The 16,455-nt window shown below is 38.6% G+C and overlaps 1 protein-coding gene across 1 annotated transcript in view; it reads right to left on the minus strand.

Moving 5' to 3' along the window:
- Positions 1-16,455, minus strand: part of LOC103147556 (cadherin-7) — a 130,165-nt gene that overhangs the window by 42,004 nt on the left and 71,706 nt on the right. Inside the window, exon 5 of the mRNA XM_007565956.2 lies at positions 2,785-2,952. Within this exon, the coding sequence (XP_007566018.1) occupies positions 2,785-2,952 (168 nt within the window). The remainder of the gene's footprint in view (positions 1-2,784; positions 2,953-16,455) is intronic.

Genomic DNA, 16,455 nt, shown 5'->3' on the forward strand with positions numbered 1-16,455 from the left:
TATAAAAGCTTGAATCTCCAATTTGAGTAGGTAAATAGTTTTAGTACTCATAAATATTAGCATTGCACTGCAGTAGCAGATACAAAAATCCACTGTAGCTCCTAAAACTGTGAACCACTGGGTCAGTTTGACTGTTTTCAGGCAGAGAAGGAAAAAAAAAATATAGCTGGAACTGAATCTCTACATTTTTCTAAAAATATTAGCACTGGCAATGCAGCACAGCTTGGAACCACAGGAAATTAGAAAAAAAAGCCAAACCTTCATAACTTTTTCAGGACTTTAAGATCTGAATGATTTGATGATTTGTTTACATGTTTACTGTTTTTGGGAACACAGAGAAGAGGAGAGAAACAAAAATACAATTTACCTGAAGTGAATTCATTTGTTTATAATAAAGAGGCTAAGAAAGCCTTGAAGTAAATGGTAGAATTTTGTAGAAAAGACAGCAAAGAAGGCAAAAAATAAATAAATAAATAAATAAATAAATAAATAAATAAATAAATAAATAAAATATATCCCATTTGAACTGCGAGACTCCACAAGTTTTACTTTTAGGAGAGTGGATGAAGCCAGATGAAAAATTTCTGCACTTTGAGGCTGTCCAGGCCAGAAGAAAGGAACAACAGGAGTCGCGTTTAAATCCCTTTGTTACATTTCACTGGATGAAATGTCCACTCAAGGATTCTATTACTCCAAAAAAACTCTCCATTGTGTTCTCCACGCTATTGTTTGACTCCCTGAATTTAAAGTACTCCTACAAGAATAAAGAAGGGAATCATATTCATAATCATAATCTCCCCAATCACCAAGCCAGAGCTCATTACCAGACCTTTCTGTGTTCCTCAGTGTCTCCCTCAGCCACAGTCTAAATGCTAATCTGCCTGACATTGTTTGCCACCATGTAATCTTTATAATGGCTTTTTAATTTGCCATGGAATAGCAGCTCTTTAAAAGCCCCCCAAAAATACTTTTCTCCCATCCTATTACCCTTGCACCCACCTCCTACTCTTCCCCGTCCCGAGCCTTTTCCCCACATAGCATCAGCTAAGCAGTGCTCCTGGATTCAATCTGCTCTGAAGCCCTGTAATGGCATATCGATTCTGACCCATGACCCTGTGAGCACAACAGCAGGAGCAAAACCCCCCAGAATTCTTCTAAAGTCTCTTTCTTCTCAGTGTGACAGCGCTGGGTTAAAACGACACTGATGACTTGTCGCGCAAACTTGAATCTCTCTTTCACCCCGGGGACCGGCAAATTGACTCGGCTTCACGGCAGTCCAGTGGTGACTGTGCTCCAGCCGGACCAGCGGTCGGGCTATCACCAGTAAACCGATTGCCGGTGCTTCGGGATTATCATGAGAAGCACTGCATGCCTTTGAATCGTAAAGCTTTTCCTGGAAGCCATTAGCAGCCTGTGCAAAAGGCTGACAAAATGAAAGAAAAAGGAAAAAAAAAAAGAGAAACCTGATTGATCTTGGTGTCCAATGCAAAAGGAATGGCTGTCTTTGATGAAGAATGAAGCTGGGAGGTGCAGCGTTTATAGACAGACTGTTTTCTTAATTTTTTTAGGAAAAGTCCAAGTTCTTGCTGAAAATATAAACGTACGGTTGTAATTTTCAGGTTTTCAGCTATTCATAACTGTTTAATTTTCTCAGTTTTTGCAATCTTAAACTCTTAAATAAAATCCAGAGGAACCATTTTCCATTAGAGTTCACAGAGTGATACAAATCTTTTTGTATACGGTTTCACGGCAGTCCAGTGGTGGCTGCGCTCCAGCCGGACCAGCAAATGGCTTAAAGGTTTGTTAGAGAGCATCAGTTCTTGAGCGATTCATTGTGAGGTTAAATTCTTAAACAACATCCCAATCTTTGGAGATCTTACACAGCAGAATTCAGTTCATCATCTGAAAGCAGTTCAAGTACAGTTCAACTCCAACTACACCAAGAGACGGCCTTCTGCCAAAACCGAGACATATCCATGAGTTAGAATGACCTAGTCAAAGTCCAGACATACAGCTAATTGAAAATCTGTTGATTGATATCTATAGATGCATTTACATTCAATTTAACTACGAAAGATCCTTTTCGCAATCAACTGGCAAAAATTTTAGTCTACATGTCCAAAGCTTGAAGAGAAGCCCTAATCCCTGTTAAATTAAGTTCTACAAAATTAAAGTTAAAAAGACAGATCGTATTTCTCCTACTTTAGCTTATTTTCATTGACTCCTTGTTAAATCCAGAATAGAGTTTAAGATTCTTCTTTTCACATATAATCAGCTCCATCATTATTTTTATTAATAAGAAGTTATACGTCAGCGATTTGATTATTCCGCATGTTCCTAACAGAACACTTTGCTCTCAGACTGAAGGTTTACTGTAACATGGCAAAGTGTGAGGAGAGGTATTAATTTTGAAAAATCAACGTCATTCATTTTCTGTGAAACTTCGTTCAACCAAAACTGACAGGAAAAGACTTGCTGCTTTTCTTTATTAAAAAGTAATATAGAAAAAAGTCATTTTTAAAGCGGTTTCTTTCATCCGTGTGAAAAAAAAAATCCCAGTTATTTTTACTATGTTGATCGAGTGCCCTTATTCGCTTCTCTTAGTTCAAGTGGTCTTGCAGTGATAGTACATCTTAAGAGCTGCATTCAACCTAGAGATCAAAACCAGTGGGAAAAAAAAAAAGAAGAAAAAGATGTGGAGGTTTTAGTCTGATTGCTAAGTAGCTGCTGAACATGTAAAAACTCAATCAGCTCTGTGGAGGCAGTCAGAAAGAGGTCTCTTACTGTGAGCGAACCGAGGTGGGTTGTCGTTGACATCGGTGAGAGTGACCGTGACAGAGGTGGTGCCGGAGAGGCCGCCCATTTGGCCCACCATGTCTTTGGCCTGAATGACCAGCACATACTGGTCTTTCGTCTCCCGGTCCATGTTGGGTAAAGCTGTCCTTATGACACCTGCAAAGTGAGTGAGAGAGAGAGAGAGAGAGAGAGAGAGAGAGAGAGAGAGAGAGAGAGAGAGAGAGAGAAGATGGTGATGATAAGAGTGGCAAACTTTTGTTTTTCTCAAATCTCATCTCGGTATTCTTCTATGATTAGTGAGGGATCCATCCTTTATGGAACATTTAAAGTGAGTTATAATCAATTTGAACATCATCAAAATATTCCATTTATTAAAATAGGAAACTTGTACATAGCTTACATAGTATTATTGCAAGTTTGTTCATTTTGTATAATAGAATATTATTTAAGATCAATATCATTTTTTTTTCTTTCAGAAACGCTGCTCAGCTCATTCTTTCCTGTGTCAGCTGTCCAACAGTCATTTACACCTTACACAATGAAGATTAGCTACAAAAACTAATCACTAAGTGCTGCATCCTAGCATATTAACGGAAAGTTGAGTGGAAGAAAAGCGTGGTGTAAAAAGATGTGAAACTAAAAGGGTTCAACCCTCCATTACAGATGAGAGGACTATAAGCTTGTATATTATTTGTGTTTACTTATGGGTTCATTAGTTTGGATACCTTTGTCTGATATTGGTCTGAATGACTAGGCTAGTACTTGAATTGGTTTGAGGACCTGAAATATTTAGGCAAGACAACAAAACAAAAACACAATAAATCAGTGAAGGGCAATTACTTTTTCACAACACAGTACATTTTACTTTAATTTTAACTCTGACGATGAAAAACAGATGATTTAAAGTACATTTAATCACTTAACTAGTATTAAATGTAAAATGTACTGACATTTTCCCACCTGTTAATCCTTTTGGCAACTGCACCACTCAAGTCCTTGAACGTCTAACTGATCTGAAGATATCATTTCACACTGCTAAAGACGGTTTACATCAATCCTTCAGTAGGCAATTCTGAGGATTCTCCAAGTCAAAGTGAAAGTCTGCGTCGGCTGTTGCCTCTGTTGCCGTGATTGGTGTGTGTGTTCTCCGCTTGAAAAGTGCTGTCAATCCAAACGGTTTAGTGGTTTGATGTATGATGAGGCAAATGTTCAGACACTGTCACAAAAGTGAGCACATGCAAGGGGACAATTTGGCCGCCAGGGGAGGAATCATCTGTCTGTTCCCGCTGTCATGATTGATCTCTATCGAAAAAAGATAAGAGATGTGACAACGCTGGCATCAAATAACTGCCATTTGTCTGGTTTCACCTGAACCCCTCCAAATGCCAGCTACCGCAGCACAGAGGTAAACATTTCAAATGACTAAAGAAGAAAATATTTGTTTTTTTTTATTTATGGCACTTTTCTAATCTAGAGTTTATCCCTTAAATACAAAGATAATTCCAGAAAAATGAACGCAACCCATTTAAATCAAAGAAAAGCGTTGTAATCCTTCAAAAGCAATCAGGGGTGCTTTCAAAGTTAATGATTTGCCACACAACGTGTTTCATTCATTAAATGGCACTTATTAAAGATTCCCACAGAGTATGGAAGATTACTCATTAAGAACCACATAAAGCCGCAGCGCACAGTTCTTGAATAAATGAATCATATTTTCATACTTTATCAAATTCGCAGTCTGATATAGGAGATGGAAATAGGGCCTCGTTCTCAGAGCTGGAACCTAATGAATTTCTAAGTCTAATCCTTGAAATTACATAAAACATTGCATGGGATCCAATTTAATAAAAGCGTATGTGAATGCTAAAGCAGATATGCTCAGGTTCCCATATATTACAAGTTACATGTATTTTTCACTCAAAGCTTCATGTTTAAAGTGTGCATACTGACACTTTTAACCCAATGTGGCTCTTATAAAGTTTTCCACAAGAAGATTCAAATTCCTCCTGCCGCAGAAGCTGCATTTTAATATACACTGGCAGTCTAAGAACAACTCAATCAGTGTTGGGCTCGAGTTACATCCAATGAAAAAATGAGAAACCTTCATTTTACACTGGGACTGGGCACAATTGTGGAGTTTTAAAGTGTAAAACAATCCAAACAGTAGTTTACATCAACGACAGAAAGTGACCACCTGAGTGATTTCATGTTTGTTTTAAATAATGCCACCTATCACAGTTCCTTCTTAAAAGCTGCTGAGGTAAGCATATCTTTTTCTGTGCAGAGAGAGAGACTGCATGGCATACAATGAAATTAATCAATATCATCACACTTTTGCTGCTATCATGCTGTGTGATGTGTTTTTGGTATTTCCGTAATTTATTAATTACAAAATGCGCTTTATAAAAGGAGCATTTCAAGGGAGAACAAAAGCTATTCAATCTAAACCTAATAATTGGTCATGCAGGAACTGATAGTGAATCTTTTAAATCTTCGTAAGGAAATTTTGGTCCAGGGTTTTTTGCCATGAACAGCAGGTTTAACCCACCCAGGAAGTCTTAAGAGACGGGCCATTTAGACCCCACAAGAATTTTATTCTGTGTGTGGCCTGGCATGCACTTTCACAATAATTTTCCTAATTTTTTATTATTTAATCATTAACACTGAAGTTATCTGGCGTAAATGAGGCCTGTAGTGCTTTAGAAGTTGTTTTGGGTTCTTTTGAGATCCCTGGTTCAGTCACCGATGAATTCTTAAGAGCAATTTGGGAAGGCTCATTACTGTTCCATGTTTTCTCCATTTGTGGATAATGACTTTGCAGTGGTTTTCTGGAGTCCAAAAGGACTACAACTGTCTTTGTAAATCTTTCCAGACAGACAGATTTCAATGAGTTTCTTTGTTGTCTGTTCAGCTTCCTTTTTCCTTTTCTGCTGTTTTCTCTCTGAAATACTTCATAAAATAAATGTTCAGACTGAGTCACAAGTATTAATTTTTTTATATAAAATGAGACGGCAATATTTATTTCTAGCGTTATGGTTATTCGAATCTGAAAGCAGTCAGCAGACTGTGACCCATGCAGGAACAGCATAATAACGTAATCTTTCTCTGATGGATGGCACTGGATAAAAAAGCCAAAACGGACAGCTTCCACGCAGCGAGACAACACTGATCTGATGGGTACAGACACATCTGATCAGTCAGCACCACAACGACTCGGAGCACAACTTTCCTGAAACAGATATACCACAACACGCCTCCGTCTTCTTCCACACACTGGTGGGTTTCCAACTGCAAAGTGGGATTTCCCTTGATACCAGTATTTTCGGCTTACGCCTCCTGAGCTGCTGTGCGTATCGCTGGACTGATACTCTTCATTTTGAAATTTCTGTTTCCACAAACACTGATCTGACTTTAAAGCATCATGTTAAGGAATATTAATTTATCTTTCTTCTTCTTCCTTGTCATTCTTTCCCACTTGCCCATTCACACTTGACCCAAACTCTAATCTCTGCTCACTCATTTTTTTTTCCCTTCAGGCAGTCAGCCCTGCTGTACATAGTAGTAGTATGTCTAAAAAAAGATTATATTCAATGTAAGTGGAATATTTTTTGCCAGTGATCTCAGAAAATGAAACTTTATTATATGGAATAGCCACATAAAATAATGTATTTTTAGCCTTTGTTTCTTGTTTGTTGATGATAATTGTTTACAGATCATGAGAACCCAAAATTCTGTCTCAGAAAATTAGAATACTCTTGAAAAGGTCATTACTGGAATCGAATGGTGTCCCTCTATAATCAGCTAATTGACTCAAAGGTTTCCTGAGCCTTTAAATGGACTCTCACTCCGGGTCAGTCGGGTACACGTTCATGGGGAAGACTGCTGACTGGACAGATGTCCAGAAGACAGTCACCAACACCATTCACAAGGAGGGTAAGCCATATAAGGTAACTGCTGAAGAGGCTGTTTGTTCACATATTCAAGCACATCCTAACGAGAATGCCTGAACATCAGCTTATGATCAGAATATGACCCATACAGGCCAGCAAGTCAACCTATGAGCGGCAAATATGAAGAAAAGAAAAAAAGATCAATTTTGGAGCGGTATTAGTCACTGTCCATATTCAAATGCAACTGAGCTGCTATGGCATGACTTTATCCTGCACCATCGCTCCATTGTGACTGAACTGAATAATTCTGCAAAGAAGACTTAGAAAAAATTCAATCACAACAAGGTGAAAGACTCATTAATAGTTTTCACAACTGCTTATTTGGCAGTTGTTCTGACCAAGGGGGGCAACATGTAATTAGACTAGGGTCTAGTTAGTTTGTTGCAATTACTTTGTTCCATAGAACTGGGTTGTTTTGAAAATCTTTTTTTTTTCCCCCTTAGTACATAAAATCACAGCATGAAACAGACTTTTATTGTATTTACCCAGGCTGTCTTTATCTGACATACAACAACAATTTATTTCATGATCTGATTAAGCGTGGCACAAAAAATAAAGACAGAGGAAATATGTCTACATGTGACAGAAATGTTTAAGGATGCTCAGATCCCTGAAATGCAGCCTGCTGACAAAGGATCAAAAAGTGGGAAGATTTCTGAAACAAGGGAGGATACATAAAGGAAAATTATGCAATCAGGGAATAGTTGGCACACCTTTTAAGATAATCTGCTAGCAATCATTAGATACGAAAGCAGCTAATATTAATGCAGTTGACAGAAGAAGCAGCTGTGCTACATCATGCCATCTTTAATTGATGAGCCATTAAAACGAGGCCTTTGAATTAAGTATTTTTTACTTCAACACATGCTACCTTGGTATTTTATCTCTGTATGTTTCATTCTTTACTAAAAGGATGCAAAAGTATTTTCTTTGTGTCTTTTTCTCTGTGGTATATGAGCTTTATTTAGCAGCGTTCGCTCTTCAATATTACTCATAAGTTTGATTCCTGTTTTCAGAGCAATTACCGCTAATTTCTTTGTTGTTGTTTTTTCAGATGAAAGTGACTGGAAACTCTGAAAAGAAAAGAAAAAAAAAAAAACGGTTGCCAGTTTTCCTTGAAAGTTTATGGCTTCAAATACCATATTTTAGAAATAAGTAAAAATATGCAACAGATATGAGAATCAACCTTTCCACTGGCTTCAAAGCATCTCATTTTAAAATGCACTTTTCTTATACAGTAGTGCGGCTAAGATATTATTAAAACTGAATCAACAATCACTCAGTTAACAGACTGTTTCCTTGACAATATATTTTCAATAAAAATAAATGGATGCGTTGATGTTTTTTGCAACACAGAAAAGGAATAAAGTAAGCACTATCTACACTGAACATCTGTGTAGGATTTTTCTCACTCACAGAAACCCTCTCTGTCGGAAAGCAAATTCTGCCCCATGATTACAGAACATGTCAAATCACGAACACGATAACTCAAACCTGAGGGTTGAGTGCAAAACACGGTTCAGTTGCTTCAAATGATAACTCAAGACGAGAGTCAACAACCAGACCACTGAGGTGACCGTGGGTGTTGTGAGCTTATATTATATCTGGTAAGTGCTTTCGTTTTTCATTGAGTCAATGTTTCATGTCATGTGTCAGTATAAAAACCATGTATTGATTTCTGCAGATAGCATTAACTCATTACTGTCTGCTTCTCTTTCCAGATGATGATCTTCAGTGTTTAACCATAATAATCAGGTTAATCTGGGAATAATACTTTATTGTTGGGTTATACCATCTGTGCCCTACGAGGAAATCAGTGATGGGTGAGAATACCACATTCCTGACGGCAGGGCACAACCCATTCACACACCCTGACCATGACACAAACACACATAAACTATAACCAAATTGCTCTAGTGCAGGCTTTATATGAAATAATGAGAAAAGTTAGTCAATCAACAGAATGTAAGTCCAAACAACGTGCTGCTGCGGGAAAACTACAGTGTCAGAGTTTAAATTGTGTTATTAGCGTCTTTGGTTACTATTGAGCGCCGTAGCCAAACCCTCACAGGTAAAACACATATTGGTAATATGGGAAAAAATGAAACTAACACAATATCTGTATGATTCCCTAATATAATATGTACTGGTGACAGCTGTTTGGAGAAATGGGAGCCACAGTATCTTAAAGAAGCAATGCTGCTTTTCTTGCAGATTATATTTCTTCCCACACTCCATTTTTACTGATCACCATAGGAATATTAAATTCGGGGATATTCAACATTAAAAACAAAAAAAAAAAAGAAAAAGAAAAAAATCCAGTTGTGTCACCACATAGGGTGGTTGGTGTGAAAGAAGAAGATGTGGAAGATAGGATTAGATAGAAACAGATGACCTGCTGTGGCAACCCTTAAAAGGAAAAGCCAGAAGAAAAAGAAGAAGCTCTGGTTGTGCCACTGTTGGAGGCATCTCCTGTAATAAACAGTCTTTTACATCTCTGTGGAGGCATTGGAGCTCACTCTTTTTACTATAAAGTAGCTATATTTGTTTCAGTGTGACCGACAAAAACAGAAACAGAAAAATTCTGAAAGAGTGCAAGTGTTTTTTGTGGTTTTAATTCCTTTTGGGGGGGTTCTATCCACATTCCCCCCACTACGCTGTGGTATGAGAAAAGTCTCACACATTTAATTTTTTGCACAGAGGGAAGACGATCCAGAAAATGAAGCCTCCTTCTGACCATTTGGTCATGGTGAAAAAATAAAAAAGAATTCCAGTTGGTATTTAATTTATTTTCTCTGCTATTCCTTAATAATGTCATTACAGACCCACCACCTGACAGTGGTATTGGCTTTCAAAGTAAATGGCTCAGTTTGTTAAATTATAGTGAGCTGCTCACTTCTTTTTCCGTAAAGCCACAGCTTGTGAGCTCACACTGGGATGACGCAGGTCAATAAAACAATAATCATCACTTCTTTTTATAAATCATGGCATTTAATGAACAGTGCAACATTCGGCTGTGAGGTAAATAAATGCCTTTCTCCTCTAAACAACATGGTTTTTTTTTTAATTCTAAGCAAATGCTTTAATATTCAACCATTTGCTGTATTTATCTGTTGCATTTGTAGATGCATACTTAAAATCTGTATGCAGAGTGAGCCAATTAAAGAGCACGACTCACATCATCGACCGATCCCCCTGGTGACTAAATTCCATCAGATAGCCGACTTCAATCCCACAAAGCTCCGTAAATATCAGCAAGATGCAAACAAAAGTTGTTTTTTTTGCTTTGTTTTTTTTCTGGTTCTGTGCTCCATAAACATCAGGCATGCATGTTTAGACTTGGAAAAAACCCCGGCGTCTTTAAACATCCGGGATAACTAAATATGTAGAGGAAGCTGGGTAATGTTTTGATTATCATAAAAGCTACGGAAATAAAAATATGTTCAGTCTGCAGAGCTGGAAATGGGAGAAATAAATGTTCCCACCAAAGCATAAAAGTAATATTGTCCCTTTAACATTTTTATATTTTTGTCACATTGCAACTACAGTGCATATCATTTGAATTTTATTTGATCCACCAATATAAGGTAGTGCTGAAATATGAAGTGGAAGGTGTGCTAAAATAAAACTGACTAAATCAAGTCCAATCTATCAAACAAAATGCAAAGCTTGAAGCAAATCCGAAAATGGAAAGAGTACGGCATAACTGTAAATCTACCGCAACATGAAGTCCATCCGATCCAACAGCCCAGTGAGGGAGAGAATAAATCAAAGAAACAGCCAGTAGACCCATGGTAACTCTGGAGGAGCTGGAGAGATTCACAGCTCAAGCTGGTGAATTTTTTTTACTTAAACTGGGCCTTTCTAAAAAAAGATATAAAGCTACTCTCGGGGAAAAAATAGCAGAGATGTTGTTTGCCACAAGTTATGTAAAGAAGTCAGTAGGGAAAGAGAAGAAGGTCGTCTTCTCAGATCAGATGAAAATTGGGCTTTCTTGCCAAAATGTGAAACCCTATGTGCAGTGAAAAAATGACAAAAGCCTTTACACTGGAATGATAAAAAAATGACATCACCATTAACACACTACACCCCCCCCTCCATCTAACATGGGGATGGTGCCATGATGCTTTAGGGAAGCGTTAGTTCAGCCAGGACAACAACAAATCAACTCAAAGCTTATTGGATGACAGATGGAGCTCAATACGGAAAAATCTGGGAGGAAATTCAGTTAAAAACTATATACTGGGGAAAATATTCAACTTACAGAAAGAAAACTAAATACAGCACCCAGGACTATACTGGAGTGATTTAGATTGACACATACTGTATTTATGCGTTGCAGTGATCAAGTCAAAGCTCAGACTTCGGTCAAATTGAAAATATGTGGCAAAATTTGAAAACTGATGTTAACAGACACTCTCCATACAATCTGTCTGAGCTTGAGCTATTTTTTTTTTATTATTTTTGAAAAGTGAGTAAAAAAATTCTGTCTCTACATCTGAGAAGAATTGTCTACTTCAAAGTTAGGCACTACGTTGCGTTGTTCCATCACATAAATTGTTAATGCACTTACGTTTCTGTCTGTAACCTGACAAAATGTACAAAGGTTCAAGGGCTGTAAATACATTTTGTGAGGTACTCCACAGTTTTAATTTCGACTTAATAAACCTGAAAAACAGACATGATATTTAATGGTGCCAGACAATCCGTAATGCCGAAGAAAATTCTAAAGCAAAACACAATAAAAGAGTAATATGTTTCTCCTGCTGGCTTTCCAGAAGAACACGCGCTTCACACCAAGCAACAGTGCTAATCCACACAGGGATGCTACAAGCTGCTTGTTTGTCTGCTGGGTGCCAGCCGCCCTCCTCCGCCCCACCCCACCTTGCTCTCTGTCTCTGTTACCCCGTGCGGCGCTGGTGTCATTCCCGGGGAGCGGTGATGATTAAAACCCTTCTGTCGTTATCGCAGCACGGCCTCCTCATTGCACCGTGACTCCTTGCCTCCGGTGCGAGCCAGACGCATTGTAGCCTCGCATTCATCTAGCTGTCTCCAAACCACTGGCGGCAGACGGGTGGGCCGCGCTCCCTCCTAAAGCCTGGATACTTGACATTTGTCTTGTGACGGGAGGAAAATAAAAGCACTGGCTTTAGAGGAGCCCTCTGGCTCAGCGTGCAGCTATGAGATCTCCTGATGAAGGTGATGTACACTTAAACATGAAGGGTGCAGTATGTGATTTGCAAAGCCCTCAGGCGGTCCACTTACAAGGAATAGATTCTTTCAACAGACACAAAAAACAGTCAGACAAACAGGGAATAAAACCTGCAGCTCTGGTACTTTATTACTGAGTGACATTCAAGCCTCGTGCTTTAATCACGAGTTACTATAGCCACCCAGGGATCCACAAGACTGAAAGAGCCGCATGATACCAGGGCTGAAAAGGCCGGGGTGGCGGACTCATGCATCACGAAGGCCAGTATGTGAAAGAAAACAAGCTCCAGTCAGTGTAACATCAGAATGAGGGAAAATATAACTGTCTCTTTGCGATGCCTGCGATTACAATTAAAAACAGTTAGATGATGTATGAAGATGCTGATGTCAAACTAAGTGGATGGAATTATAATTCATGGAGAAATAGTACAAGGATGGACAGATGGGGACGAAAGGGTCAACGGTCACAAACCCAAAATAGACCCGCTTGTAAGAAATGTAAGTCTAATGTTTAAGTTACATGAAACATTTTTAGATATTTCTTCTTTTTTTTTCCTACAAGACAAAACAATTACTTGGAGTGGGAGAAAAGTACAGCTCCATCAATATAATTAAGACAATGCTAGATGTCAAATGTTTAAATAAATCCACAAACAGCTTACCATAAACAAAAACTTATTTAATAACCATTTGAGTTTCCATATACCAAAAACTCACTGGCTTCTGCTTAATGATGTCAGTGCAGGAACCTTAATATCCTTTTATTACTATCTATTATTACATTAGTTTTGGTGTTGTGCGCTTCCTACTACTTTACATGTACACTTAAGCAACAATAGTATGTTGAGTGATTTTGTGCAAATGCATGAACTGTCAGTCTACTGCTATCAACAGCACATCCTGCTTCAAAAAGCTGCCTTTCCTTAAATATTGAAATATTCAAAGGAAGCAGACACAGGAAACAAAACCATAACAAAAAAAGCAGCAACAAGGAACACCAAACTATTTTCATCCAATATCAGTGACTGCTTTTTAAATCTATTTGAGACAATTGGGGCAGAAGTTGACTTCTGAGGATCGTTTCACATCCCCTGGCTTGTTTTCCGTGTACCAGAGTGGGGTCCAGACCCCACCGTTGGGAAACAATGCTCTATATTACCTGCCTGAACTGCAGGAGACAGCCAGATTTATATCTGGCCTTCAGCTATAATGTTCTTGATTTAGTTCAGTAACCACAGCAACCAGGCAGTGTAAAGCAACATGTACTATAAAAAAAAAATGCAAAAATAAAAAAAAAAAGATACATAGTGAGATTCATGTTTTAGGAAAGTAAAAAAAAAAAAGAAACGCGTTAATATCCATAACTAAAGCAATCTCATCGTCTTCTGACCTCGGTGTCAAAAATTCACAGCTGTATGCCACATAAGGATTGGACATGGCTTTTTCCTTTGTGTGACCTGCTTCGGTTTTAATTAGATTCTTGGTCCGAGGGCAGACACGGCTCAGTCCGCCACGGCTCCTCTTCCACCTGAGTGCCTGTCATATTCAGATGTCATACTTGTGTCGCCTTGTCACATCTTTAAATACTCCCCTCAGGATGTAATTAATCCTCTCATTCAGGCACCTGGCATTTCCCATAACCTGAACTCCGCTCTTGTTATTGCAGCTTACTGGAGGTTTATGCGTGTGTGCATGCTTAGCAGTGCTAATGTGCGCGGATAATTGTCTCCAAAGGACTTTACCATATTGCTGAGGTGCGTGGCGTTGGAGGCAGCTGTTCAAAAACCTCCTTGAGGTCTGTCATCAATTAGAGCATAGTCCTTGGCAGTATTACCATTTCAGCTTCACCTTCAGACTGAACTACAGGTAATCAGCCAATATATATTACCAAATACAGTCCTAAGTAAGCACCTTATAACTGTATTTTCCATTATGCACCGCTTGGAAGTTGTTGAGGCCATTCAGGATTAGGCTCTTTTCCCAAGGGCACCTTGTGGATTCAATTTGGGATTAGGAACTTGGGTAACGTGTAAGAGACAGGATGCTACCCATTGAACACAGGGTCACATGAATTCCTCCTAAAGCCATCAGCCCTCAGCCAGTTAATCGCCAGCACAGAATTGCAGCGTAAAGCTTAGAATGTATTCCGGCTCCGGTACTTTGTCAAAGTCAGCAGGGGCCACGGTCTAGGCTTGTACTGCAAATGAGACTAATTAGAAACTTACAAAGATGGAGGCACAGCACTGATTGCAACACACTCAATCCTGGGCTGCTGACTAACAGCTAGTGTCTCATCCCCGGGGTGTATTCTGAAAGATATATGAATCAACGGGATGTTACAGACTTAAGAGCAAGCGCACACAAAAAAAACAGGCCATTTAACAGCCGGTATGAGCAGAGGTATTGAATACCTCTGGAAAAAAGACACAGTTTACAGTAAACTACAAACAACAGCAATAATAGCTCTAAAGGTTCTTTAGAAAAGCTGAATACTGACTCACCCACTCAGGAGACTTTGCAACTACAGTTTTTTTTTTGTTTTTTTTTTTACAAATAAAGGTGAAATTTAATGTCATATTTATGATTTCAAGAGTACCTTGAAGACCTAATTTCTTTAAAAAAAATAAATAAAACTTTCTGTTAAACTAATGTTAGAAACGGTTCAGTTGTTGCTTTTAATGCCACAGTTTGCAGTTATGTTGTAGTGAACTGTAATCAGCTCATGGTATTTTGCCCCTAACTAAGAATAATTACACTATCAATTTCTTGGCTGACTGCCTTTAATACCCACAGCTGATGTGAGCCTCATACTCTGCTGCAACAAGTGCTAATAGGCAGAAAAATGCTGGAAGCTTAAATGGATGTGTATCTGTAGCGTGAGTACAAAAACCTGATAAAACAAGTAAACACACTTTGTGGGATTTTTTTTTGACTATTATACATTATTTGAATGTTAAAGGCACAAGTACAAATGCCTGCAGGAGGCACAAAGGGATAAAGTTAGTTTAAAGCAGAGTTTCTATGGAAAGTGAAAAGTCTAATTCAGCACGGAAAAACATTTGAATATAAAGACTTTATTCCTTGTCACATAATTTAAATGTTTCCGATCCATTCATCCTTCCCTCCATCCATTAAAGCTGAAGTATGTAACTTTTACAAATTTGTTTAAACTGTCACCATGTTGTAATATGAGACTGATAATCTGTGAAAAGATCGATCCTCCCAGTTCCTCACTGTTTGCAAAAATGCATGGCTCTCAATCAAAGACAACAAATCAGCACCAGGAGGAAGGTCGTAGTGCTGCCACTCAACCTCTGGTACACGCTGCTAAATGTGCTAATGGCGCCATTCTAACTAGACTGAGCATTCATGGAAGGCTCCGTTGTCAGAAACCAGCTGTAGCCTAGCAGAGAGAAACGGGGAGGTTGTGAGGAGCGTGTACACGTGTTGATTGACAGCGCTAAGAGCCTCCTCCTGCCTCTGATTGGTTGATTCTTATGGGCAGTGTATTTCAGTAGATGACAGCAGAAGGAGAAGGCAGAGGAGCTTGATTGTTTTCACAGGTTATCGATCTCATATTATAGCATCACAATCCAATGATAGCTTTAATGTAAAAAAATAAATCAATAAAAATTCTATTTGTAAAAGTTACATAATTGAATCCCGGCCTTGGGTCTTTCGGTCTGAGTACTCCTATCTTTTCCCACAGTCCAAAAACACAACTGTTGTGTTAATCGATCTTTAAAAAATATTTCTTAACTGTGACTATGTGTGTGTATGTTTATTTGTCGTATTATTAAGACTGATGGCCTGTCCAGGGTGTATCCCGCCTTTTTGCTCGACACCCGAAGACAGACACCAACCTCCTGTCATGCTGCAAGAACAAGCTGGTGTCAATAGCAGATGGAATAGTTGTGTCTGGCAAAGCGAAGCTAAAGCTGCAGGAACGGACGAGAACCATCAGAGAAAAGGTGGAGGGGTTGTTAATCTGTTACACGTAGTACCTGAATCAGTTTCAGATTTTATATGCTTTCCTTTCCTTTCCTCTATTAACTGTTGAACGTTTTACAGTCACCATTTAAATGTAATTTGTCAGAAGTGATACACAGAGCTCTGTAGCATCACAAATCATCCATTTGGCTTCTTTTACTTCCTTCTCGCACTGCATGTAATACATAACAAAACCTATTCATAAGGCAGAGGACTGCCATCAGCGTAATTCTGAAAATTTAAACCATGAATAATGTCTGCATATACAACACTGTACAATGCAGTTGTGTGCTTGCTTTGTCTGCTCTATAAAATTACCAGTAAAATACATTGAAATTGTTGTTTCTAGGTAGGCTTAATGGGCATGAGTAATTTATGACACTCTTTAGATGCACAACTTTGTATTTTTTCAAAACAAATTAGCGACTCAGGAGCCTAAATATTGTTCATCAAGCCCATAATAAGGTTTTACTTGGTGTCCCTTAAAGAAGGAAGGGCAGTAAACAAC

This window comes from Poecilia formosa, unplaced genomic scaffold (genome assembly GCF_000485575.1).
Source record: "Poecilia formosa unplaced genomic scaffold, Poecilia_formosa-5.1.2 Scaffold184, whole genome shotgun sequence".
Lineage (NCBI taxonomy): Eukaryota > Metazoa > Chordata > Actinopteri > Cyprinodontiformes > Poeciliidae > Poecilia > Poecilia formosa.